Here is a 27,049-nt window from a genome sequence, read left to right on the forward strand (position 1 = left end):
CCCCATCTGCACCATGACCACTGATCCAAGCCACCATCATTTATCTCCTGAATTTTTGCAGTAATATCTCTACTTTCTTCGGGGTTCTGCTCAAATATTACCTTCTCAGAGAGTTCTTCCCTGACACCTCCATTTAAAATGACAACTCCACTCCCACCCGCAGCTCTCCCTAGTCCCTTTCTCTGCCTGAGTTTTTGTATATCAAAGAACCTATCACCACCTGACAGACTATATAACCTCCACCCAAATGGAATGTAAGCTTTAGGAGTACAAGAACTTTTGTTCTTACTATATCATCAATGATTTTGAAGGTCAGCATTTATTTTTATACTTCTCAAGAGTTTTCTTGTGGTGATGCACATCAATAGCATTGCCACATCAATGCATTAGAAACCTCTCTGTCCACAGGAAATGTTGGGTGAGTTCAAAACTCAGGTTTGCCCTAGTACTTTGTGCCCCATGCCTCTCCTTCACCCACCCAGGACCACAGAAGGAAGAGTCTTCCTCTTCCTTTGTTCAACTGCCTTGCCTCTTAATATTATTAGGGGTATCTTCCCAAAAGAGGATTTGCAAATCTAATTCTTGGTTTCTGTACTTTACAAGGAACAGTCACGTTTGATGCCATTTGTTTGAGCATGCCCCCAAATAGCAATGATGACGATTGCTCAAACAGTTTGCTTACATGTGTTGCAGGAAGAGCTCTTGCTCCCCAAGTTTCTCCAAATCAAGTTGGAGTGCAGTAGTATCTGATATTCCACGTTTAAGCCCCACCTTTTTAGGGCAGTGAGGAAGAGGTTCAAAAGTTTATCGGTGCAGAAATCTTCTCTTTCTCATTGTGATCAGTGGACTTCCACTATAAACTATAAACCAAAATCTAGTTATTTTCAGAATAAAGTAAACTCAGAAGTTCAGAAAGTCAGGGATGGCTTTTCAAATTGTTATTCTATTGAATAAGCCTGTCTTGAACTTTTAAAAATATGAATGTATTTGTGCATATATGTATATATATATATATATGCATTACTTGTGGGTCTTCAGATGTTTCCTCTTTGTCTCTCCTCCTCTATTAAAGCGTATGTGGCAGGCAGATTTGGCCAAGACGACTCCACTGGATATGCTGCTTTCCATCTTGACAAGAGCTACGGAGAGGCCTTCACGCTCTCCATGTTTGTTCGAACACATCGTCCATCGGGCTTGCTTCTAGCTCTGGAAAACGGCACTTGCCAATACATCCGTGTTTGGCTAGAGCATGGCAGACTAGCAATGCTGACTCCAGGTTCTCCCAAATCATTAGTAAAATTTGTTCTCAGCGATGGAAATGTCCACTTGATATCTTTGAAAATCAAGCCAAATAGAATCGAACTGTATCAGTCGTCACAAAACCTAGGATTTATTTCTGCTCCTACGTGGAGACTCCAAAGAGGAGACGTCCTCTACATTGGTGGACTGCCTGACAGACAGGATACTGAAGTTAATGGTGGATTCTTCAAAGGCTGTATTCAAGATATAAGGTTAAACAACGAAAATCTCGAATTCTTCCCAAATTCAACGAGCAACGCAGCCCAAGATGCAGTTCTTGTCAATGTGACCCAAGGCTGTCCCGGAGACAACCTGTGTGAGGTAGGATTATTCATACCAACTATGTCCATAGTGTGTGCTAAAAGTTTCATTTTGTTAAATAGATAATTTATTATAACTGTTCTTTGTATGTGAATATGGTGTTACTGACCCACCAGCCGTAGAATAATGCTTCATCCATACTTTCCCAGCAGGACTCAGGGATTTATGTTGAGCCATGAAAGTACGGCCTTGATCTTATTGCCATTATGGTCCATTTAACCAACCAAGATATCTACATCTTCTACAACCAAATGACTTAAAAATAATTGTATTTTAATTCCCAGATTCTTAATGGCATCCCAGAGGTTTAACTGAATTAATTCATTTTGAAGATACAATTAACTTTATCTTAAATGCCCACCTACCATTGTTTTGAACATCTACTAAGTCAATAAGGAAAAAAAATCTGAGAGGTAACTTCCTTCTGGGAGTTGGATTTGAAATTTTCCGTAATATAATTACTCAGAGCCCATGCTTTACTTTGTATATTTTGTATGCTCTTCTGAAAGCTAGTTCAATATGTAAATTTGTCAGCTCTGCATGAGTTTTCAGAGGAAAAAAAGGAAAGGCATTTATATCTGTTGAATATTTATTGAGCTCCAGCTATTGCCGTATACTGGACTTGCTTCTAAATATATAAAAATGAATCATTGTAGCATTACTATAGGGGCACCTCCCATGTGCCTGGCACTATTTTCCATGGATCAATCCATTTCATTCTGTGGAAGGACTACTGTGCAAAGCAGGCATTTTTATTCTCTCCATTGATGTTATTTACAGAGAAGTAAATTGGCGTTTAAAAAGGTTGGGTCACTAGCCTAGATCACATGTTAACAGTGGAATGGGCATAAATAAAGACGGAGCTCTCAGAAATTCCTTTATCAATACTTCCGTTTTGAACACTTTGTGAGACACCTTGTGAGAACTCAAATTATGATACGCTTCTGATTCAGAGGCAGAGCTGGAGGGGAGGTGGTGTCGCTCCTCTGGGGACCCAGAGGATCCAAGTACCAACCTCGCTGTTTGACTGTTAATAGAATCTTGGACAACGAAAGGGACCTCAGTTTCCTCACCAGTAAAAACAGGAGGAAAAGTCTCTAACTCAAACGATCATTAGTGACAGTGAAAGTGCCTGGTAATTTATAAATTACAGAGAATATTATTACACCTTTGAAAATCCTCCTTGTGCTACAGGAGATCAGTATTATATATTTTTCTTTATTTCCCTTTTCCTCTCTCTCAATGGTAGCAGTAGGTTTTATTCTATTTATCAGCCAATGGATATAAAAAGTTCGAAATGTAAATATGTAGGAAATTAGCATTCACAGATTAACGGGGTCTTTTCCATATTTAGTTGCCAGAACTTCTTATGCCTTTGATGTATTGTCTGCTCAGCCCAACCCCTGTCACAACGGAGGCATCTGCCACTCCCTGTGGGACGACTTCTCCTGCTCCTGCCCTGCGAGCACAGCCGGGAAAGCTTGCCAGGAGGTTCGCTGGTGTGAACTCAGCCCGTGTCCTCCCCGGGCCCAGTGCCAGGCGGTGCCTCGAGGATTTGAATGTAAGTGCAGTTCAAACTTATCACCATCCAGTTCAGCTGGGCATTTCAGTTGTTCCATGAGTCAACCCAGAAAAAGAATACAGACAACTCCAGCTCAGCAGAGAAACATGTAGCTGCTTCTCCCTACGCGAGTAGTGGTATAACAAACCTAATGGGAGTGTAATAAGCCAAAGTAGCCTCAGCCTGCCCCTGGGTTTCTGAGTGGGAAACGGCGGCCATAGCAGCACCAAGCCTAGATCCTTGATCATTTAAGACTAATTTCTAGAGAAAGAATTAACCGGGTGATGTTTGGCTTTTCTTTTCTTGTTACTGGCAATACAGAGTGAAAGTGCCAGTGTGAGCACATTGTCATTGGTTAACTATGAGGCTTCTGGCAATTCATACGTCTCCATAATCTGAAGCTTCCTCTGTAAGAAAAGGATAAAACGTCTACTTGATAAGTAGGTAACTCTGGGTGTGTGTGTGATGATTATATGACCTCGTGTGTAGAGAGCCAAACGCAGTAGGCACTCGATTGATGTTTGCCATGAGTATTTCCCTCAATCTGAACGGTTTTCCTGCCCAAATTCAGTACTACTGAACAGAGTTTCCCAAATGTTAGCAATTTGAATACTATCTTTACAACTTGGACAGGTCTACATAGTAGCCACACTATTATTTATAGTATGTCTTTTCTCCTAGTTCAAATAACGCACAGTTCAGTCTATAGCCAACCATCTATGTTCGCACTCAATTCTAATCTCTTCCCCTTGTTCAAAGATTTTGCTTCTGAAATTTTTCTCTCACCCACCAGCATCATCAGTTTCCCCCTCAGTATATAAACATACTGTCAAATTTCCTCATTGCAAACTATTTCCCTTGATATCCCTCCCATTCCCACCAGCCACCATCCCATGTTCCTGCTTCCTTTCATAGTGGGAGAAGCCCTCTAAGAGTTGTCCTCAATGTGCGCCCGATGTCCTTCTGTCCAGTGTTCTTTCACCCAGCAGTTAGCTCCCATGCACCGTCACCATCTCTACCCTGAACTCTCTCAGCCCAGAGCTTCCCAAGGGCCTCATCCCTCCCTTCCCTTTTCTACCCAAGTGCCCTCTTCCCTGGCTTTACTTTTCTTCCTGGCTCTGATCATCCTTGGATGTTTTGTTACACAGGTATTTGTTCACTTGTTCATCATCTTTTCCTCGATGGAATATAAGTTTCAAAAGGGAAGGAGATTTTCTGTCTGGTTTCCCACGTTACTCTCAGCACTTAGAATAGTGCCAAACATGTAGGAGGTTGTCAGTAAATATTTGTTAAATGAATATATATTTTTCTTCAATTTAGCTCAGTATTTTCACTTAACTGCTCTAGACTTAAATTACATTATCTGCATACAATTTAAAAAAATACATAAAATACCTTGGAAAACACTGCACTAAAATAATGGTCTGGAGCTAGGGGGTAGATTGACCTGAGGCCCAAATCAGCAACCAAGCCCCAAAGTGGCTGAGAATGAGAATACAGTTACTTTTATGTTTCTGTATTTTAAAATCATATATCAAAATGGTATGTGAAGTGTATTGCACAGTGTATATACTTGGGGGGGCGGTTTCTAAAAGAATACACATACTCTTATGTTTCATATTTAAGAAATAATATGCTACACACATGAATAAAGCATGATGAATTTGTGTAAAGAATGAAATCAGGCCTCTAATATGACACAGAACTTTAATGACACCTGTTCCATTGCTCTGCCCTCTGAATTGCTTGTTTAAAATAGTTTACTACTTATTAATTTTACTGTTAATCTTTTGACAGAAATACTCAAGTTCTCAGTCCCAGTTATATTCTACAATAGGGTTTAAATCATTTTGAACATTTTCACAGGGAAAAAAAAGAGTAGGGTTTCTAAAAACAGTGGCAGTCCAAGAACCATACCCTGGGTGCGTATTGCCCTCCGTCTCCACATAAAGGATTTGGATGCCCCATGTCAGAAAGGTGTGAATGATCTTCTCTGCTACTGCATTGCCACTACAGAAAGTGGAAAAGTTTGCCTCTGACCTTTCAAAAAGTCTCAGTAACATTTTTTTAAGTATGACTTATCTTAATGAAGGGAGAAAATGTAAATTAGTAGGAGGGGTGAAAATTTCCTAACTGATAGGTATAAACCCTAGCATTCACTTTTGCTATTTTGTATAATTTTCATTTGATGTGACTTCATGACACTATTGTATTTATTTCTAGTGAGATGTGTTGAGAAGATAGTTCTGCTAGAATAACATACTCTTGAGAGTATAGCTCGTGCATTACCCCGAGTTTGCCTTTAGTACTTAATCATTTCTATCTCTGTATCCTATCCAAAAACAGACAATTAAAAATTACAACCTACCTTAGATACAGGTGTGTTTATTATGATAAAGTTCCCTGAAGAAAAGGCAAAGTATAAATGTTAACGTGCACTGCGGTTTTTACTCAGATCACAAGAAGTGATTTCCATATGCTCAGTCTGTCAATGAAACTAGCTTATACAGCATGACAGACAGTATTCTTCCTTCAGGAGTTGGAGGGCTACTGAGATTTGTCATGTTAACATTTATGCAAAACCATGTAATGAGACACTTCTTGCTCTTTTCCACCTAATCCCAACCCCAAACTTGCTGGGAAAAAACACCACAGTCAAAAGCAATAAAATCAAGTGAAATGTTAATCCAGTCAAATGATACACTTGAACGATACCCTTGAATTTACTCCTGCTGTGGTTTCTAACACTTTTCAGAATTAAGGATTGAGTTATTTTTATAGATTATTCATTTAGTAATATTTACTGAGCACCTGTTCTCTGCCAGGCAATGTTCCCTGCATAGGGTTTAGTGAGAACCTAGACAGAGAAGTTCCGTGATCTTGTAAAAGCTCGTGTTCTAGTGAGGAAAGACAGACAAGGAACAAGTAGGAAAGTTAACAATATAATTTCAAATAACTACAAGATGCTATGAAGAAAATAAAGCTGAGTAATTAAAAAGAGAGTGGATTGGGTGGGGGGAACATTTTCACTTGGATAGTTGGGGAAAGCATCTCGGAGGAGGTGACATTTGAGCACATATTTTGTTGAGAAAGAGTCCGGTATGGTAAGATCGGGGGCCAATATCATGTCTAAGTAACAGCAAGTGTAAAAGGGCTGGTTTGGGAACAAGCTTGGCGTCTTCAAAAAATAGCAAGAAGTTTTTGTGGCTGTAGCACATGCATGAGGAAGAGTGGCAGGAAATGGGATTGGAGAGTGAGGGGTTGGGTCACATAAACTCTGTCCTCCATGTTTAGGCTTTAGGAATCCTTTCTAGATGTGATAATAACCGTGGAGGTGTTGAGCTAAGGCATGGTTGGTACATTGCTCTGCAGAGCAACAGAAGCCAGGACACTGAGAAGTGGTTGGAATAGGCTGTATAATAAAGTGTTTGAGGTTGGGTGTGGTGACCGACACATGAGGTAAAGACAGTATCTTAAGGTCAATTTCTACTGAAAGCTGGAAGATAATGAGAATAGAGAATTGGCTGCTGGATCGGGTAACACAGAGGTCACCGTGACCTTGACAAGAGTGGTTTGAGGGACGTGATGGGGAACAAGGCTGAAGGTATTAAAAAGAAAATGGAGGATGAGAAAGTTGAGACAAGGTGAATATAAAACTATGTGGAGAAGTTTTGCTGGAAAAGGAACTAGAGAAATAAGAAAGCAACAGGGTAGAGGGAGGTCAGGGTAGTGCTCTTGGGTCTTGCCTGTGTTTTTATTTTTTAAGATTGGAGCAATTACAACATATTCTTATTCTGATGGGAAGCAACAGAAAGGGAGGGAAAATGATGATGCAGAACAGAAAGAGGTTACGTGTAGAAGTAATATCTCAAAAAGGTGAAAATGAAAGGGACCCAAGGCGTGACTGGGAGAGTTGCCCTTGGATGTGTGCTGGAGCACCTACAGTTTCCCACCTGAGTAGGGAAAACCCACAGTAGGAATACACGCACAGCACTGCTGACACCTGATACACGGGGGTCCCCCCACCAAGCATTTCTGCTACACTAGCTGGGTGTCCTACAGGTTATCTCAATTTAATTCAACTCTGACACTACCTGCCCAGACATAGTGTCAGATCTCACAGGCTAAGGGCTCAGTCCCACTAGAAGACGCCCCACTGCACTTCAGATGCCAATCACAAGTCCAGGTTGTCACCTGTGTTCCTGACCGATCAGCTATAAATCTGAGGCTCCCACGACCCCCGCCTCGGTTCAATTAATTTGCTAGAGCAGCTCACAGAACTCGGGGAAACCCTTAATTGTTTACCAGTTTATTAAAGGATATGATAAAGGTCCCAGATGAACAGCCAGATGAGGAGATACATAGGGCGAGGTCTGGGAGGGTCCCCAGTGTAGGAGCTTCTGTCCAGAGGAGTTGGGGTGCATGACCATTCCAGCGTGGGTATGTTTAACAACTTGGAAGCTCTCTGAACCCCATGCTTTGGGGATTTTATGGAGGCTTCCTTATGTAAGCGTGACCAACTATTAACTCTGTTTTCTGCACTCCTCCTTCTCCAGAGGATGGGCTGGGGCTGACAATTTCAAGCTTCTAATCATGGCTTGGTCTTCCTGATGACCAGCCTGCATCCAGGCTCCATCCAGGAGCCCACCCAGAGTCGCTGTCTCATTAGAACAAAGATGCTCCCTGTGCAACGGTCTTATCACTTAGGAATTCACCAGGGTTTTAGAAACCCTGTGTCAGGAGCCAGGGGCAGAGAACAGGAGATCTTTTTTCTATTATTGTACAGATGAGAATAAGGACAAGGCAATCATTATAACAAATGGAAAGCAGAGTGGATCCAGATTTGTTAGGTTTACAGATTAGGTGGGAAATTGAAGCAGTTCTTCTTTCTCCTGTTTTCTCAAGAAAGTGACAAAGGAGATCATAAACAGATAGGGTTAGATATTTTAAGAGATACAGCAAGCTGTGAACGAGTGATCCTGTGGAATTGGAAAAACAGTCTAACAGAAAAATGCAATAAGATTGCCCAAAAGTGGTGTGGTCCCACGTGGTCACATGTATGCGGGCGTGTGTTAGAGCGGAGGGTACGGTTGTATAATTTCGCCCAGCCACAGGATGCTACTTGGAGTTAGGCACAGATTGGTAACTCGGCACGTAACTGGAGTTTGCCAGGTAGTAAATCAGTCGTGTAGAATGCTACTTTTAAGTGCCTCCCGGTCAGCTTACTCAGAAGCCAGACTCCACTGTTAATTAACTGTGTCACTTGAGGCCCAGTTTATAGCTAGACTTGTGAGTTCTTTGTGCTCGATTTCTTTATGTGTAAAATGGGTAACCAATGCTTTATTTGTGGGAGCAGCTGTAAAATAACATGAGAAGGTACTGCATTTCAGCGGAAAAGAAATAAATGATTTGGGTTTTGGCATCTGACCACCCAGGTTTGACATCCTGGCTTAATTATCTATTAGCCACTTGACCGTGAGAAAATTACTTAACCTCTGTGAGTCTCAATTTCTTCTTCTGTGAAATAGAGATGATAATAATAATGAACCTGTATTCGATAACTTTATACTAAAAATAATATAAAAGCAACTAACAGAGTGCCTAGCCTGTATCAAACAATCAGTACATGACTGTAGTATCGTGATGATCATTAATGTCAATAACGGTACTTAGGCAAACATTACAGATTTAGTAAAGTTGCTGATTGGCGTTGCCTTCTCTCTTTAGGTATTGCAAATGCTGTTTTTAATGGACAAAGCAGTGAGATATTATTCAGGAGCAATGGGAATATTACCAGAGAACTCACCAATATCACATTTGGTTTCAGAACAAGGGATGCAAATGCGATCATATTGCACGCAGAGAAGGAGCCTGAATTCCTTAATATTAGCATTCGGGATTCCCAGTTATTATTTCAGCTGCAAAGTGGCAACAGTGTTTACATGCTGAGCCTGACGAGTCTGCAGTCAGTGAGTGATGGCGTGTGGCACCAAGTGACTCTCTCCATGACAGACCCACGGGCCCAGGCTTCCAGGTGGCAAATGCAAGTGGACCAACGAACCCCTCTTGTGACCAGCGCAGTTGCTACTGGGAGTCTCAACTTCCTGAAGGATGATATAAACATTTATGTGGGTGAGCGAGCTAGTGACAACACGCAGGGCCTGCGAGGGTGTCTAAGTACAATAGAAATCAGTGGCATTTATCTCTCTTACTTTGAAAATGTTCATGGTTTCATTAGGAAACCCCAGGAGGAGCAGTTTCTCAAAATCTCCTTACATCCAGTGGTTACTGGCTGTTTGCAGTTAAACGCCTGCAATCCCGACCCCTGCTCGCATGGAGGACGTTGTGAAGACACGTACAGTTCTCATCACTGCACCTGTCCCGTGGGATGGTCAGGGGCACACTGTGAACTCGACATTGATGAATGCCTTTCAAACCCCTGTATCCATGGCAACTGCTCCGACAGAGCTGCAGGCTATCACTGCAGGTGTGAGCCTGGCTACACCGGTGTGAACTGTGAATCAGATGTAGACAATTGCCAGAGTCACCTGTGTGCAAACGGGGCCACCTGCGTCAGTGACGCCAGTGGCTATTCTTGCCGCTGTCCTGGAAATTTCACAGGAAGATTCTGCAGGTGAGCATAATATCCACATAAAGTGTGTTTGGAGCTGTGTTCTACATCTTCAAACTGGAAAGCTCTCCGCCCAGGTGTGAACATACAGGCTGTGCCGAGCAGGGGGTGACAGTCAACGGCCATCACAGTTTGGTCTTGCGAAGGCAGGATCTCACCTGCTGGCATGTTCTACAAAGAGGAGGGGCAGGGTTTGGACCAGACTTTGAGCAAAATGTTTTCTCAGTCATCTCTGTTAGAATGTCTCAGGAACTGCAGCCCCAGAGTCTGACAGCCTTAAGGCCTCAGGAAACAAATAACCTTTACAACAAATGCAAGAGCTGAATTTTAGTATTGTTGGAGGAAGCATGACTCCTACCGCTAAGAGAATGCTCTGGGGTATTTCAGGCAGGTAAACTCATATAATTCTGAAAAGACTATGTTAAAGTATAATTTCAAAAATGTGAAATCATGACTCTCAGAATGAACGTTTTGATGACTTTGTCATTAATTAATGAGGGAACCAGTAAGATAAAAATCAAAATGTCAAAGGATAATCTAATCATATACATAAATATGTCCATATAATATATATACACACTTGTAAATAGGGATGAGGAAATGAATTTACCAATAAATGCAAAATTGTGTAATAGCCTATAGGGCAACAAAATTAGTATTTGAACCACACTATTTCTACAGTGTGACAATTGACTGTATCGCTTCAAATTCATTTGCACTTCAGTGAACAAGATCCATTAGTATTACTATAATTTTCTACAACTTACAGAGTTGTGAACTAGCTTGGTAAAGAAAACCTGAGTCATACACATGAGAAAAATCAGATAATCTTAGAGGGTCTTTTATATAACACCCAGCATTCCATTGAAAGAATACCCAGTGATCTCTTTTGCCCATTTCAAAGCATTTCACAGTTTTTTCTAAAACTATAAAACTTAGTTCTGGCAGTCATATCCGTTTCATGTAATATAAATAGAAACAGGAATGAGTATTTTCCTGCCAAGTCACACTGCTTTAGTATTTGTATGTAAGTAGAATTCATTATTGTTTTTATAACTTATACTTGTTTTGAATTCACTAAACAATTGAGTTGTTACAGGCACGTGAGACGGTTATTTCTAGCAAGCAATAGATTGCAGAACGTGGGCGGGAAGGCCCGGAGTTGGCTGGCAGCCTGCAGACGTTACACTGATTCAGAAGCGGTACCTTCGCTGGGTGAATCTCCTAGTAGACAGAATACGTAGCCACACCTGTAAGGAGATGTATTTGTCTCCGTGACATTTATTGCTGTTCAGAGTCTGTGGAGGCATGACACAGGGTTAGGTGCTGAGTGTTGACATTCCAATAAAATGTCACTTCTCATGAGTTAACCGACTCATTTGCCAACAGGTAATCTGAATGCTTAAAAGCAAAAGACATTCAGGATCAAAATTAATAGTACTGCCATGGTGACTTTGGATAAGTAAAATAAACATATATGCCCCAGTAACCAGTGCTCCAGTATTTTTTCTGCCTGATTCATCAAAGTCAAGTTTTCAAAGATTAAAATTTTGATTCAAGAGTACTTTGTAATGAGATTCAAAATTGTTTATTGAACATTTGATGTATACAAAGCTTCATATTTGCATTGCTGATTGACCTCTTTCAACGCTGGTTGACACTTTTGGCTCCTTTGAAAAGTCCTTAACGATATTTTCTTTTTAAAGTCGAATTGATTAGCTCTTGTGGGAAGAGACACACTTAACATCATATAGACCGGTTTCTCCATGTTAGCTGCAGCGCGCACAGAAGGACAAATTAAATTCATCTGATATTTCCTGAATATTAACTATGTATCCAATTCCATGCATAACATGCACAGTGGGTCGAAGGACCTGAGCACCATAAAATCTTTTTAACCAGTCCCTTCACACCACTGGATTTTATCACACAGTAAAGTTCTGCTTAGCTTCTAACAATTTGTTCTGCCCCTTATAAGGATTCCTTAATATATACAGCTCTGTTGATGAACAAAAGAGCCAAGCTCAGAATTCACATGTGGTCACCACTGAGTGCCGTGTACAAGCCTCCTGGACAGCACTTGGCTTGCATTCTGCTGAGCTGTGTGTTATTAGATGGGGGCAGCAAGTGTTGGCAGGGCAACTGGAGTTCAGCTGTGAAAGGCAACGGAGAAATCACATGAGGGCTTGGGTACCAGAGTCCTGTCCTTTCTTTCCTGGCCTTTATAGAGATGCAATTTTCCTCTGGCCTAGCTATAGCAAGTTTCTCTCCGGCGCTAAATTTGTTGCCACCCCCGGCCTAGATCTTATCTCACGAACGAACACTGGGTAGCAGTGGAAGATGGATAGCCATGCTCCGTACAGCGCAGGCCTCCAGCAGGAGCTGTGGACTGAGAAGGTGATTCTGGAACAAAACAGCACAGTTAAGCATTTGTGGCTCAGCCAGCCTGAGTACCTAGTTAGTTTGGCATTGACTATATACATGAACTTTTCTAAAACGTTTCCATAAATGAAATGCACAAGATGAGCAGTGTGGCTCTTACTTTTCTCTCTAGATACACCCGATTACCCTCAGCAGTCTGTGGGAATGAGAAGACCAACCTCACGTGCTATAACGGCGGCAACTGCTCAGAGTTCCAGGGTGAAGTAAAATGTGTATGCTGGCCGGGTTTCACTGGGGAATGGTGAGTCGCAGCAGAGCTTTATAGGAGAAAAGTCTGGGCTGAACAGCAGCGAGATTATGCAAAGTTTATTTCTCCTCTAATTTTTCATCTCAGTTCCCATAGGAAAATCCATGCTGAAATATAGGTCCGGACAGAGACAAACAATAAAAAAGAAGAAAAATTACAGTTTAGGTCAAAGTCAAGAACACTTTTTTAGCCAAGACTTAACTAAGGAAATATGTCTTCGAAAACTGTAAAATGTGATATTGTTTATTCTTAGAGGTACTTCTGGATGCGTGTTTCTGTCCCACTAACTCTAGTACATGATGCAAACACGGTTGTTGGTGAAGGTAAAATGTAATAAACCTTAAAGATTGCCCCTAGAATTACCTTCAACCCTAAAAGTATACACACTTTATCCAGATGAATCTACCTTTCCCAGAGAAACCCTTCAGCTCTGCTGTACCTTATGCCGGGATTGTCGGTATGGGGTTGATCGCTGGTTTCAGTCTGTGACTTGCTGAACATGCAGGCAAATTTGCATATGCGTTTGACTGGCCGAGGTGAGGTCAAGTGCAAGAAGGTGCATATTCCGTAGCTTTTATCGGGTTCCCAAGGGGATCAATGTTCCCAGAATGGTAACAAACTGGGGCTCTACAAGGTAGAGATACTATAACAGCAGGTAACAGATACTTAGCCATTTTTTTCTAGTGCTATGCCAGGCACCGGACAAATTGTTATTATTGTGTCTAATTGTTATTATTTCCATTTTGCATTTGTGTAAACGGAAGCCAAGAGGTTAAGTGACAGGTCAGGTGCCAATCCAGACACGTGCTGCTGCAAGGTCGCACTGCCTTCAAAGCCTCTGCTCACCTGTAGATGTGCTGGCATAAATGTATGACTAAATCTTTACTTGCAACACTTAAAAGAAAAGGGAAAGAGTTCTCCTCCATCTCATATATCATCCAGGGTAAGATAATACTGATCTCTCATCAAACTTCCTCCGAACAAATTAGATCAATTCAAGTCCAACACATTGGACAAAGAGATCTCGACTGAATTAATTTTCCCCAAAAGAGTAGTTGATAAAATAATGGGTATATTTTTGCTCCACAACAACTAGAGTTTGGATTAATTTGAATTTTCTTTTATTCAAGGCACAGGCGGTCCGAGTATCCACGTGCACGGAGGTGTGTAGCCGAGAGTCACGTCCCACTTTTCATTGCACCGTATTATTAACCCAGAGACCATTCGGTTGGCCTCCAATTCCACATATATCAAAAACACTGCAAAGATTTTCTTGTCCTAAAATTCGAACAACACTTTAGCTACGTATTTAAGTGCTGGTTACGTCCAGCCTTCGACGTCACCATTTAATGCTTAATGGCCAATGCGTAGAACTCACTCAAAGCCTTGGCTTATTTTTCTCCGCTACTCACACCTTATTCCTATTTACAACAAACATTTCCCTTTCCTCCAACGTTTATTTGTTTTAAAAAAAAAAGAGAGGGATCTGGCATTTAAATGCAAATTGTTGGCTTGAAATGTGGTAAAAAAAAGGAAGCTCAGCATTTCTGTTCCTCTCCCAGGAGTCTTTTCATCCAGATAAACTTCTCTACTGAAAATGGATTTCTAAAATAGTGAACACATGTCCCATGGATTCTGTGCTTTCAAAGTCCCTCTCCGTCATTAGTTAATGCACTGGATGCCAATGGATTTATTTGTTTTGACTTTCTACCTATTCATAACCTCTAATGAAAGCTCCAATAATGTTTATAATGATTGTGTGTATATTGTGCACTGTTCAGCTCAAAAGAGAAGTAGATAAGAAACAGAGAAAGAATAGCTGGAGGAAAGCTAGAAAATACTGGGCAGTCTCCCAAGGCCTAGGGGGATGTGACTTCCATGAAGTCCAAAGATATTGAAAAGCTGTCCTCTAACCAACTGCCTTCTCCTCTGTCGGGTGAGACCTCCAGCTCCGTGCTGTCCCCCTGGCAGGCTGTGCGCGATGGATGCCGTGAACACCCTGGCCCGCCCAGGGCAGGCAGTACTCGGCAGGCTCCCTCGGACCGCCACGTCATGCTCTGGTCTAATCAGGGGAGCCTCCTTCCAGCCCAGAGGCCTAAGCCAAAAAAGGAAAACAAAATGCCTCAGCTATGCTTGGTATCTAAGGGGATAAGGAGCTGTTTTTCTGGGAAGAAATCTTTTTCCCTGTATGCCTTGGGTTGGCCCTGCTCAACCTTCCACCTCATCCCTTCAGTTTGAGACCAGGGATTAGTGGATGACCCAGGCATGCACGCTTACCTCTTAGGAGGTGGGGAATGAAAACTTGTTTACAGTGGACTTCAACCGTGTGAGCTGCTCTATAGAGATTCCCGAAGCTGAGGTTTTGTATGAATTTCCCAAAGTAAGAAAGACGCCTCAGTTACCCGTCTATCCCAAGGCCTAGCAGGGGGTTTGGCACATGGTGAGTGATTGGGGAGTGATTGGGTAAAACACGTAGTAGTTCATGGAAAATTAGGGGGAAAATGACAGTGTCCTGGGGAAGAGGAAAGTTTCTGTTTACCTTAGAATTGATATCACTTGTTTTTGGAAAATTTGGCTTTTGAAAATCATTCTACCTGAACATGCAAAAATTACACTTAGCTATGAAACTGATTTATTAGCAAGTGCAAGCTTCTAATTACCTATTTTGGCTTTTGGTTAAAAATGGGTTTCCCAAGGATAATAATCCCAAATCTCCCAGAATAAACCAAATACATTTTTCTGTTTCTGAGGGGCTTTACCCCTTCGCCTGGGGGCACTGATGCATTAGAATTCTCACAGCTTCAGTGGAGGTCTGCTCTGTAGATGCTAGGTTGAAAAACTACAGCTCACTCTCCTGGTCCCCGTGTACCCCAATAAACTGAACTTCTATAAGGTGGCAACGACACTAACACTCTTGAGGGAGAAATTGACTTATGCATGGCCCCATTTTGTCTTGGTTTCTAGACATTTGCACCTGTTTTCTCTTTCTAATTAACTGTGTGTGTGTGTGTGTACAAATTATTTTCATTAAAAGAAAAATTTGTGAAAGGAATTTTGAAGATTATCTCCCATGTTATCGAGCATATACAACAAAGGGCATGGGGATTGGTCAATCACACCGCGCTGTTCTAGGTGGATCAGGCCAGCGTTCTCCCTCCCCATTCATTTCACAGCCAATTTACTGAACTGGGGCCCGGGTTTCTGCTGTTTCTGTTTTCAAGGTGTGAAAAGGACATTGATGAGTGTGCCTCCGATCCCTGCCTCAATGGAGGCCAGTGCCACGACTTGCTGAACAAGTTCCAGTGCGTCTGTGATTTGGCCTTCGCCGGCGCACGCTGTGAGCTGGACGTAAGCGGCCTCTCCTTCTATGTCTCCCTCCTGCTCTGGCAGAACCTCTTCCAGCTTCTTTCTTACCTCATTCTGCGCATGAATGATGAGCCCGTGGTCGAGTGGGGTGAACAGGATGATTATTGACGTACCTGTGAACATTCCCGAACTTTAAAGCCATGAATTTCAAGAGATGCCTTGAAATAAAAACCATCTTGAAAATTAAAATAAATTCAAGGACTATTTTAAGCATATTGCAAGCACTTTATGAGTATGTCAAATATTTACCTATTCCGGCTCTAAATGCAAAAAACGAATTGTTCTTAATATGAGCAGAAACATCTCACTGTTGAGAGTATTTAGTACAAATATGCCATCATTCTTAGCGCTTCTGTATTTGGATGACCACTGCAGTAAGAAACAACTTTCTCCCACACCCCATTCTTTTTTTTTTTTTTTTTTAAAGAAATTCACGTTCTTTTATTTATTTATTTATTTATTTATGGCTGTGTTGGGTCTTCGCTTCTGTGCGAGGGCCCTCCCCAGCTGCGGCAAGTGGGGACCACTCCTCATAGCGGTGCGCGGGCCTCTCACCATCGCGGCCTCTCTTGTTGCGGAGCACAGGCTCAGTAATTGTGGCTCACGGGCCCAGCCGCTCCGCGGCATGTGGGATCCTCCCAGACCAGGGCCCGAACCCGTGTCCCCTGCATTGGCAGGCGGACTCCCAACCACTGCGCCACCAGGGAAGCCCCACACCCCATTCTTGTGTGTACTTTTACAATATAAGTTGCCCTTATTCGCCCTCATCCTCAGTCATTTATGTTCTTTCATTCCTATCTATTATTCATGACATGACAATTTGAAAATTACTGATTAAACTATTTATATCCATCTATGCTCTTATACAAGCTATTCAGATGAAGTGTTGCCACTTCTCTGGTAAGTTAAAAAATATATATAAAGAGAAAGTGGGAAATTCCATGAAATCCCTCAAAATCTAGAAAGAAAATTTTCTGATACAATTGGTATCAATTCTCAAGTTATATACCTCACCAGTATAATTTACAATTCCATAAAAACCTTCCTTCTTCAGAAAAAATGACAGATAAAACCTTTCTCCATTTCTTTTTCCTGCAATATTTTCTATCCAAATAATAACTTTTTGTTAATTGCTTATAGATTTATGAGCTTATTGACATTTCTATCAAATGGACTAATCTCAATTGCTTTTCAATGCATATTCAGTAAAGAAATAAGCATTATTATATATGCATACACTAAAAATGTAAATTATAAAACTTGAATTTCTTGGAGGCATATTTTTCTAAAATTTGCAAGTAAATTTATCCTCTTCAACTATCTGAGAAAAAAAGCATAGTACCTATTATAATCAAAGTATATTTGGCATTATGACTCTTTTAAGAAATAAATACCTGAAATGACAGAGCTACAAAGTAAATTAATAAGGTATGCAAAGATTAATATATTCTTGCTTAGAGTATATAAAATAGTAATTAGAAAATAACTTTATTTGCTAATATTTTTATTGCTTCCACACTGCATGTTATCATTTATGCTAAATATCTTTGTGTGGATATTCCTTCCAAAGGAGCCGTTATCTGTGTTCATTTAAAGGGAAAATATGGGCTTCCCTGGTGGCGCAGTGGTTGAGAATCTGCCTGCTAATGCAGGGGACACGGGTTCGAGCCCTGGTCTGGGAAGATCCCACATGCCACGGAGCAGCTGGGCCCGTGAGCCACAACTACTGAGCCTGCGCGTCTGGAGCCTGTGCCCCGCAGCGGGAGGGGCCGCGATAGTGAAAGGCCCGCGCACCGCGATGAAGAGCGGTCCCCGCACCGCGATGAGGAGTGGCCCCCACTTGCCGTAACCAGAGAAAGCCCTCGCACGAACCGAAGACCCAACACAGCCAAAAATAAATAAATAAATAAATAAATAAATAAATAAATAAATAAATAAATAAATAAATAAAATAAATAAAGGGAAAATAATTTGATCCTATGAATTAATTTAGAAAGCAGCTATAATAACAATGGCCCACCAAATATCATTTTGTAAATGTGTTTGTGTCTTTAGGAGCTGCCCTGGTTTGAAAATGTGAGGGTAATTTATCCACTGTGTGATATCCAATACTCATTTAGTTCCAATTGTTTTAAGAAATTTGATTTTCTGTGGAAATTACCAAGGTAAACTTAACTATATACCATGAAATCAGAATTACGAAGTAGTATACTATAAAAGCAAAAGAAATATCTTCAGTTTTATTTTTCAACAATAATAGAGGATTTTATGCAGCAAATTTATCCTGTGGAGTGCTGGCAGGCACTTAACTGGGAGAGTCTCATGTTGAAGTCTTTCCTTTCTACTCCCCGCTCCCCTCGCCTCCACACAGTACGTGCCATCCTGCCATCTCAGCTGATCTGTTCCAAAGCTAGATTTCATGGCAAGAGACACGGGGAAAACCTTCCCATCAATATCTGCATTCCCAGATTATCTTAAGTAAGCATAAAATTGATACAGCCAAAGACCACGTGTACAGTTTTCACATTTGCTCCCATTGGGCATATCCGTAATTATATACTTATAAGTCATTCCAAATGTAACATGTTTCCTTCCAAATATATTTCAGAATCACTCACCATCTCTTTCTCTGTACAATTCTGATGCCTCTGTTGTCACTGTAATTGTCAGTAGTTGCTTTTCTGTTTTCCAATGTCTTGTCATAGCTGACTTAAAAACACTCCCTTTTCTCTGTCTTCTTCTGTATTTTCAATTGCATTGTGTGTGACTATGGCTTTTGCACATTTGCACAGAAAAATAAAACCATTGTTTCTGTATCTCTACTCCTCATCCTCTGATAACTGTCTTCATTTGGCTTGACTGTGTCTTGCATGTTAAGATGTCCACAAGCCAGGCGCACACACACACACACACACACACACACACACACACACACTCCACATAATGAACACAGAAGTACCTGTGCTGATCACCCTGAATTGTGGTCTCTTTCCCCGGATGTGTTACTGAAGGTAAACACCTGCGGCAGTCAAGGTCAAAGTTCCATGTATTGATACTTTCCCTCTGTGGCAGGTATTCCTCTAGTTGTAAGTCTAGTATTGATGACATCCTCAATTATTCTTACTGTTGATTTGCATCGTCCCCACCAGCGCTAGCCATAGTTAACTTGGCTCTGAGGAGGGGCCATCTCACCTGAGTGACAGAAATTCACACAAACTCCTCTAGACTCCATTTCTGAAGCATAACCTATAGTAGTTGAATTTAAATTTTTTTTATTTTGTTCTTTTTTAAGGTTCAATATTTGAACTAAACAAGGCTATATCTCTATCTTTGGCCATGCCTCTTCCTTCTGTGTGTGTTTACATGGGGAGTGGTTTTTATCACCCTCCTTTTTGGAGAACAGGGAAGTTGAGAAAACAGGGAGGTTTGGAGAAATTAGTGTTTTGACAGCACAGAAAGACAAATTCACTTAACACTATCAAGAAGCTTCTCTGTGCCAGGGACTGTGATAAACCTTTTATAAATACATATTTTTTTCAATCTAAGGGCAACCAATATCTCTCACCTTCCAAATTCTTCACTAAATTGTGTTTAAAGATCCTTTTGCCATGTCTGAGTTTTAAAGCAGAAGTTATTCAGCTTTAATTTCGCAAAATTTAAATGGAACCTCTTCTAGAAATGGTTATACATAAAATTTGAGTTTAGTGATTTAGGAAGAAAACCTGTGAAAGAAATACGAAAATTATTCTCAATTACCAAAATTATTACTAACACGGACTGATTTCATTTCTCTACTTTAGTCTTTTGATTTATTCAACAAATACCTGATGAATACCTACTATGTGCTGTGCCCTGGACTAGGTACCGAGAATACAACTGTAGATTAGACACAGCACTTGCCCGTAAGTTAAGGGTCTTGTAGAGCAGGGGTCCCCAACCCTGGTACCGGTCCACAGCCTGTTAGGAGCCCGGCTGCCCAGCGGGAGGTGAGCGGTGGACAGGTGAGCTGAAGCGTCACCTGCCGCTCCCCGTCGCTCACATTGTCGCCTGAGCCATCCCCCCATCACTGACATTACTGCCTGAGCCATCCCCCTTCACCCCCACCCCCGACCCGTCCTCCGGGGTCAGTGGAAAAATTGTCTTCCATGAAATGGGTCCCTGGTGCCAAAAAGGTTGGGGACCGCTGTCATAGAGGATGTAGGTCAACAGAGGAGGAGAGTTCCTGGGTCTGTGTTAGGATGGAACTTAGTGCCAGCTCTAGAGGAGCACAGAGGAGGGGCATTTTTGCCCAGTCTTAAAGGCAGAAGGTCAAAGAAAGTCCCCAAGCCTAAGCTGAGATTCAAAGGCGAACAGACGTGAGGTTGTGTCAGGAGGGCTGGAATAGCAGGGGGCATGTCAGCAGAAGGGGCTGCAGAGGTGTGCGGTGTGGCCGTGTGAAGTGGCGGGGGGCGGTGCGGAGTAAGCCTGAGGCTGCAGAGTCAGCGGAAGTGAGTCCTCGGAAGCCGTGTCAGGGACCTAGGCTTTTCTTCCTAAGAGCAATGGAGAGTCTTTGATAGGGTTCAAACAGAGAGGTGGCATGATTACGCTTGCACTTTAGAAGATTACTTGGGCTTCTAGGGAGAGAATGGATTCAAAGCAGGGCAAGACTGGACCCATAAAGACACATTTAGGAGGCTGTTGCAGTGATACAGACAAAAGGGCAGGGCACTTTGAGCTACCTTCTATAGTGAAACGGGATGTAGAGAAAGGGCTTCATTTAACAAAGTTTGAAGCAGTAAGATCTTACGATTGTTTGGGAGAAGCTGTAGATCTGACTACATGAAAAGTTAAATTTGGTGAATCTTATTTTTTAAATTTTTGTTAATTGAATAAATGAATACGTGTAAGGTCAATGGACTATCCAAGTACAATTATTAGTTTGTGTGAATATTCCAGTCTGAAGTTCAAGAGACATGGCAAGCTGGGAGTATACATTTGGGAGTCTTATTATAGATCTGTTGAACTTTTGCATTTTATTCTCCATATCTGTATTTTTTATTTTTTATTTTTGTATTTGTTCACTTGTATTTTTTTAGTATTTTTCCAGCTTTGTTGAGATATAATTGACACATAACATCCTGTAAGTTTAGGGTGTCCAGTGTGTTGGTTTGATACACTTGTATTTTGCAAAATGATGACCACCCTAGCATTAGCTAACACCTCCATCACATCACATGATTACTATTTCTTTTTTGTGGTGAGAACATTTAAGATCCTCTCTCTTAGCAACTTTCAATAATACAGTATTATTAACTATATATGGTCACCATGGTGTTCATTAGATCCCTGGAACTTATTCATCTTACAACTGAAAGTTTGTACCCTTTGACCAGCATCTCTCCGTTTTCCCCACTCCTCAGCCCCTGGCAGCCACCATTCTGCTCTCTGCTTCTTTGAGTTCAATGTTTTTAGATTCCATATATGAGTGAGATCATACGGTGTTTGTCTTTCTCTGTCTGACTTGCTTCACTTGGCATAATGCCCTCCAAGTCCATCCATGCTGTTGCAAATGGCAGGGTTTCCTTCATTCTCACGACTGAATAGTAGTCCATTATATATACTGTTGACCTTGAACAACACAGGTCTGAACTGCGAGGGTCCACTCACTTATACGTGGATTTTTTTTGAATAGTAAATATAGAATGCTAGAGTCTGAGGTTGGTTGACACCCAGGATGCAGAGCCATGGATATGGAGGAACCACGAATATGGAGGAACGGCACATATGGAGGGCCGACTATAAGTTATATGCAGATTTGTTACTTTGAGGAGGGTGGGCACCCCTAACCTCCGCATTGTTCAAGGGTCAACTGTATGTATATAAATACACTTATCTCTGCAAGATCCTATTTTCATTTCCTTTGGATAAATACCCATGAGTGGAATTGCTGGATTATGTGGTAGTTCTATTTTTAATTTTTTGAGGAAACTCCATGCTGTTTTCCATAGTGGCTGCACAAATTTACATTCCCACCAACAGTGCATGAGGGGGTTTCCCTTTTGTCCACATGTTCTCTAACACTTGTTATCTTTTGTCATTTTGATGATAGCCATTCTGACAGGTGTGAGGTGGTATCTCATTGTGGTTTTGATTTGCATTGACTGAATGATTAGTGATGTTGAGCATCTTTTCATGTATCTTTTTGATCATTTGTGTGTCTTCTTTGGAAAAATGTCTATTCCGATCCTCTGTCCATTTGTTAATTGGATTGTTTGGGGTTTTTTTCTATTGAGTTGTATGAGTTCTTTATATAATTTGGATATTAACCCCTTATCAGATATACAATTTGCAAATATTTTCTTCTATTCTGTAGATTCCCTTTTCATTTTGTTGATGGTTTCCTTTGCTGTGCAGAAGCTTTTCAGTTTGATATAAAACTCACTTATTTTTGCTTGTGTCAAATCCAAAGAAAACCATTGGCAACACCAATGTCTTGGAGCTTACCCCCTATGTTTCCTTCTAGAAGTTTTACGCTTTTAGGAGTTTTATGGTTTCAGGTTATACATGCAAGTCTTCAATCCAGTTTGAGTTGATTTTAATACAGTATGGTATAAGACAGGGGCCCAGTTTCATTCTTTTGCATGTAACTGTCCAGTTTTTCCACCACCACTTACTGAAGAGATTATTCTTTCTCCATTTTATATTCTTGCCTCCATTGTCATAAATTAATTGGCCATATATGTGCAGATTTTTTCTGGGCTCTCTATTCTGTTCCATTGATCTATGTGTCCATTTTTATGACAATACCATACCGTTGGGACTACTCTAGCTCTGTAATATAGTTTGAAATCAGGAAGTGTGACGCCTCCAGCTTTGTTCTTCTTTCTCAAGATTGCTTTGGCTATTAGAGTCTTTTGAGGTTCCCTACAAATTTTAGTATGTTTTTTCTATTTCTGTGAAATGCTGAAATGTTGGTCTAATAGAAGCTACATTGTCCTTAACAGAAGTGGGAACTATAACTTTAAGAAGCTAGTCTTAAACCGTATTAACATAAGCATTTGGTCCCAGAACAAGGGTTATTGTTTTCCTTCTGACTTATGTACTGACCAAGTCACTTCAGAAGTGTAGGTTTTACTTCCAGGCACCACATTCAGAGGAAAACCTTGATGACTTCCAGGCCTAGAGAAAGGCATTTTAGAAACAGTCTAAGGATAGGGGATGTTTTCTCTAGAAAGAGAAGACTTAAGGAAAGCATGAAACTGCCTTCAGATGCTTGAATTGTTATCATGAAAATGAAAAAGTAGATTTTTTCTATGTTAATACAGGGAGCAGAAATAAGACAGAGGAATAGAATTTATAGGAAAAATATTTCAAGTCAGCATAAGGGAAAATAATTTAACACTGGAACTATTCAATAATGTAATGCATAGACTTGCACCAAAGTGAACTCCCATCCCTGGAAGCATTCAAGTAGAAACTAAGTGACAATATGTCATAAATATTGCAGAAAATATTTGTCACTAATTGAGAGCGATGCATGGACCTGACCACTCTTAAGCGTCTATGATTAGCTGATTAAGCACAATTAATGCACTTTGTACATATGAAGTTTCTCAAGATTCCTATCTATATTACTCACGACAGCAAGACTATAGGCTAGGTTTAGAAATGACATTTGAATTTTTTAGTTGAGCAAAGTGTGGTGTAGAGAGGCAAGTAACTGACCAGGATCACCTGATACTGCAGTTAAGAGTGAAGATTGGAAAGGGTACCTCTGGGATTTTTATATCATTAACACCTTGGGCCTTGTTATAGTGAAGAAATTTTTGACAATGAGAAATTTCCTTAAGAATATATTTTTAGGGCTTCCCTCGTGGCACAGTGGTTAGGAATCTGCCTGCCAATGCAGGAGACACGGGTTCGAGCCCTGGTCCGGGAAGATCCCACATGCCTCGGAGCAACTAAGCCTGTGAGCCACAGCTGCTGAGCCTGAGCTCTAGAGCCTTTGAGCCACAGCTACTGAAGCCCACGTGCCTGGAGCCCGTGCTCCGCGGCAGGAGAGGCCACCGCAGTGAGAAGCCCGCGCACAGCAACAAAGACCCAACGCAGCCATAAATAAATTAATTAATTAATTAATTAATTAATTAATTTTTTAAAAAAAGAATATATTTTTAGATACAATAATCTATTATGCTGCTTCCTTTGAAACTGAAAGACTAACACCATCAGTTCTGCCTCATTCACCCTCTGAAAGGCATCTTTGTCATCCATAGCAAGAATGGACTGGGCCTGGATGCTTGTGCTGTTCTTCACATGCTTTTGAGAACAAACTTTGAGGTTGGCATTGCTCTGCAATCAATCAGTTTCAGGCAAGATCTGTAATAGAATCAAGGCAATAGCCGGGGGTAAAATAGAGCATCTGGGAAAGTTTATTTGGGTGGTGTTTTTCTTTTTTAACTCTTATGGTAAAATCATGATGTTAGAAAAATATTCCATTGTAAGTGTAGGGTGTCCTCTAAAGGAATATTAAGTTAATTCTCTTTCAGTCATTACACGGAAGTACATGACACTGAAATATTAGACAGAACCACATGAAATTGCATATTTTGCACACATGGCAACTTCATATTGTTTTACCTGGCACATAAGAAGGGCCTGATAAGTGCCAGGATGCTTCTCCTGAATTTTGAGTTATTAATGCAGAACAGAGAGTCAAAGAGTTAAAAAGTTCTCGTAAACCATGTAGTCCAGCTTCTTTCTATAAAAGATGAAGAGTCTAAGGCTCTGAGAGGGTGTGCCTTACTTGATGTCTATTCATGTCCTTCCCCCCTTTTCTAATTAGCTTATGTTTTGTTTTTTTTTACTACTGAGTTGTAGGAGTTCCTTACATATTCTGAATATAAATCCCTTATTAGAAAGAGAGTTGGCAAGTATTTTCTTGGAAATTTCATAGGTTGTCTTTTCACTCTGTTGTTTGTCTCCTTTGCTGTGCAGAAGTTTTTAAGTTTGATGTAGCTCTACTTGTCTATTTTTGCCTTTGTCGCCTGTGCTTTTGGCATTGTGTTCATGAAATCATCGCCAAATCCAACGTCAGGGGTTTTCTCCCCTATGTTTTATTCTAAGAGTTTTACAGTTTCAGGTCTTACGTTTAGGTCTTTAATCCACTTTGAGTTCGATTTTTGTGTATGGTGTAAGAGTCTAATATCAGTTTTTTGCACATGGATTTCTGTTTTTCCTAGCACCATTTGTTGAGAAGAGACCATCCTTTCCCTGTAATGTATTCTTGGCACCTTTGTCAGAGATCAGCTGACTATATATCCAAGGGTGTATTTCTGGGCCCTCCATTCTGTTCCATTGGTCTATATGCCTGTCTTTATTCTAGTACCATACTATTTTGATTACTTTGTAGTATATTTTGAAATCAAAACTTGTGAGGCCTCCAGGTTTCTTTTTTCTCAAAATTATTTTGGTTACTCAGGGCCCTTTGAGATTCTGTATAAATGTTAGCTTTTTTTTTCCTGAAAAAAATGTCATTGGGAATTTAATAGGAATCATATTGAATATGTAGATAGCTTTAAGTGATATGGACATTTTTAACAATATTAATTCTTCCAATCCATGAACACAGGATGTCTTCTCATTAGTGTCCTCTTTCATTTATTTCATTAATATTTTATAATTTTCAGTGTGCAAGTCTTTCAGCTCCTCGATTAAGTTTATTCCTAAGTGAACTATTCTTTTGGTGCTATTATACATAGGGTTATTTTAATAATTTCCTTTTCTAATTAGTTGTTCATTGTTAGTGTATGGAAATTCAACTGATTTTTGTGTGTTAATTTTGTATCCTCCAACTTTGCTGATTTTGTTTATTAGTTTTACAAGTTGTTTGTGGAGTTTTTACAGTTTTCTACATATAAGATGTCATCTACAAACAGACAAATTTTACTTATTTCCAATTTGGAAGACTTTTATATCTTTTTCTTGTCTAATTGCTCTAGCTAAGACTTCCATTACTATGCTGAATAGAAATGACAAGAGTGGGAATTCTTGCCTTTTTCCAGATTTTAGAGGGAACGCTTTCAGTTTTTCACCATTGAGTATGTGGTCTTTTCATTTATGGACTTTATTGTGTTGAGGTAATTTTCTTCTATTCCTAGTTTTTTGAGCGTTTTTATCATAAAATGGTATTGAGATTTGTCAAATGCTTTTTCTGCATCAGTTGAGATGATCATGTGATATTTTTCCCTTTATTATGTTAATGTGGCGTATTACACTGATTAATTTTCATATGTCAAACCATCCTTGCATCCCTGGGATAAATCTAACTTGATCATGGTGTACAATCCTTTTCATATGTTGCTGGATTTGGTTTATTAGTATTTTGTTGTGGTTTTTGCATTCATATTTAGCAAGGATATTGGCCTGTAGTTTTCTTTTCTTGTGGTGTCTTTGTCTGGCTTTGGTATTGGGGTCATGTTGATCTTATAAAATGATTTTGGATATGTTCCCTCCTCTCCACTTTTTTGGAAAAGTTTGAGAAGAAATGGAGTCGATTCTTTTCTTTATTTTTATATTTTTAATTTTTAAATAATAATTATTATTTTTTTTGGCCACACTGCATGGCATGTGAGATATTTGTTCCCTGACCAGGGATCGAACCCGCACCCCCTGCACTGCATGCATGGAGTCTTAACCATTGGACTGCCAGGGGGGTCTGGAGTTAATTCTTTTTTAAATGTTTGGTAGGATTTACTAGTGAAACCATCTGATCCTGTGGTTTTCTTTGGTGGGAGGTTTAAAATTGTCACATTTTCTACTACTAAAATAATTGCTGTGAAAAGGTAGAAAAGGAAAAGGAATACATGACTCCATGGAAATTGAGAATAAATGATATGCACAGCTATACTAGCACTGCTTTCAATTTAAGAGCGGCTCTTACATTTATAACTCCAGTTTTTCCCCCTCATAATCACTCTGAGAGGCATTATTATCTTTATTTAAAGATAAATAGAGACTTAAAGAGGTTACCTGAATTGCTCAAGGCCAAATGTATAGGAAACATCAGAGCTTGGGTTCATCAGAGTCTTCCATTTCCAAATCTCATGCTAAAGAAAGGTTTGAGGTCACCAATTAGGAAGGGGATGTAGGGATAATTAGCAGGAGTTCCTTTGTTATTGTGGTCCAAATTGGCAAAAATAAAAAA

General features: G+C 40.4%; 1 protein-coding gene across 3 annotated transcripts in view; it reads left to right on the forward strand.

The window, feature by feature from the left end:
- The window catches only part of CRB1 (crumbs cell polarity complex component 1), a 289,562-nt gene that overhangs the window by 239,203 nt on the left and 23,310 nt on the right, over positions 1-27,049 (forward strand). For 2 of the 3 annotated variants that reach the window (XM_057531778.1, XM_057531788.1), the window contains 6 exons: positions 1,073-1,620; positions 3,016-3,181; positions 8,909-9,815; positions 12,367-12,495; positions 13,632-13,664; positions 15,723-15,849. In XM_057531778.1, the coding sequence (XP_057387761.1) occupies positions 1,073-1,620; positions 3,016-3,181; positions 8,909-9,815; positions 12,367-12,495; positions 13,632-13,664; positions 15,723-15,849 (1,910 nt within the window). The remainder of the gene's footprint in view (positions 1-1,072; positions 1,621-3,015; positions 3,182-8,908; positions 9,816-12,366; positions 12,496-13,631; positions 13,665-15,722; positions 15,850-27,049) is intronic. The other variant, XM_057531784.1, reaches the window with a different exon arrangement.

This window comes from Balaenoptera acutorostrata, chromosome 1 (genome assembly GCF_949987535.1).
Source record: "Balaenoptera acutorostrata chromosome 1, mBalAcu1.1, whole genome shotgun sequence".
Lineage (NCBI taxonomy): Eukaryota > Metazoa > Chordata > Mammalia > Artiodactyla > Balaenopteridae > Balaenoptera > Balaenoptera acutorostrata.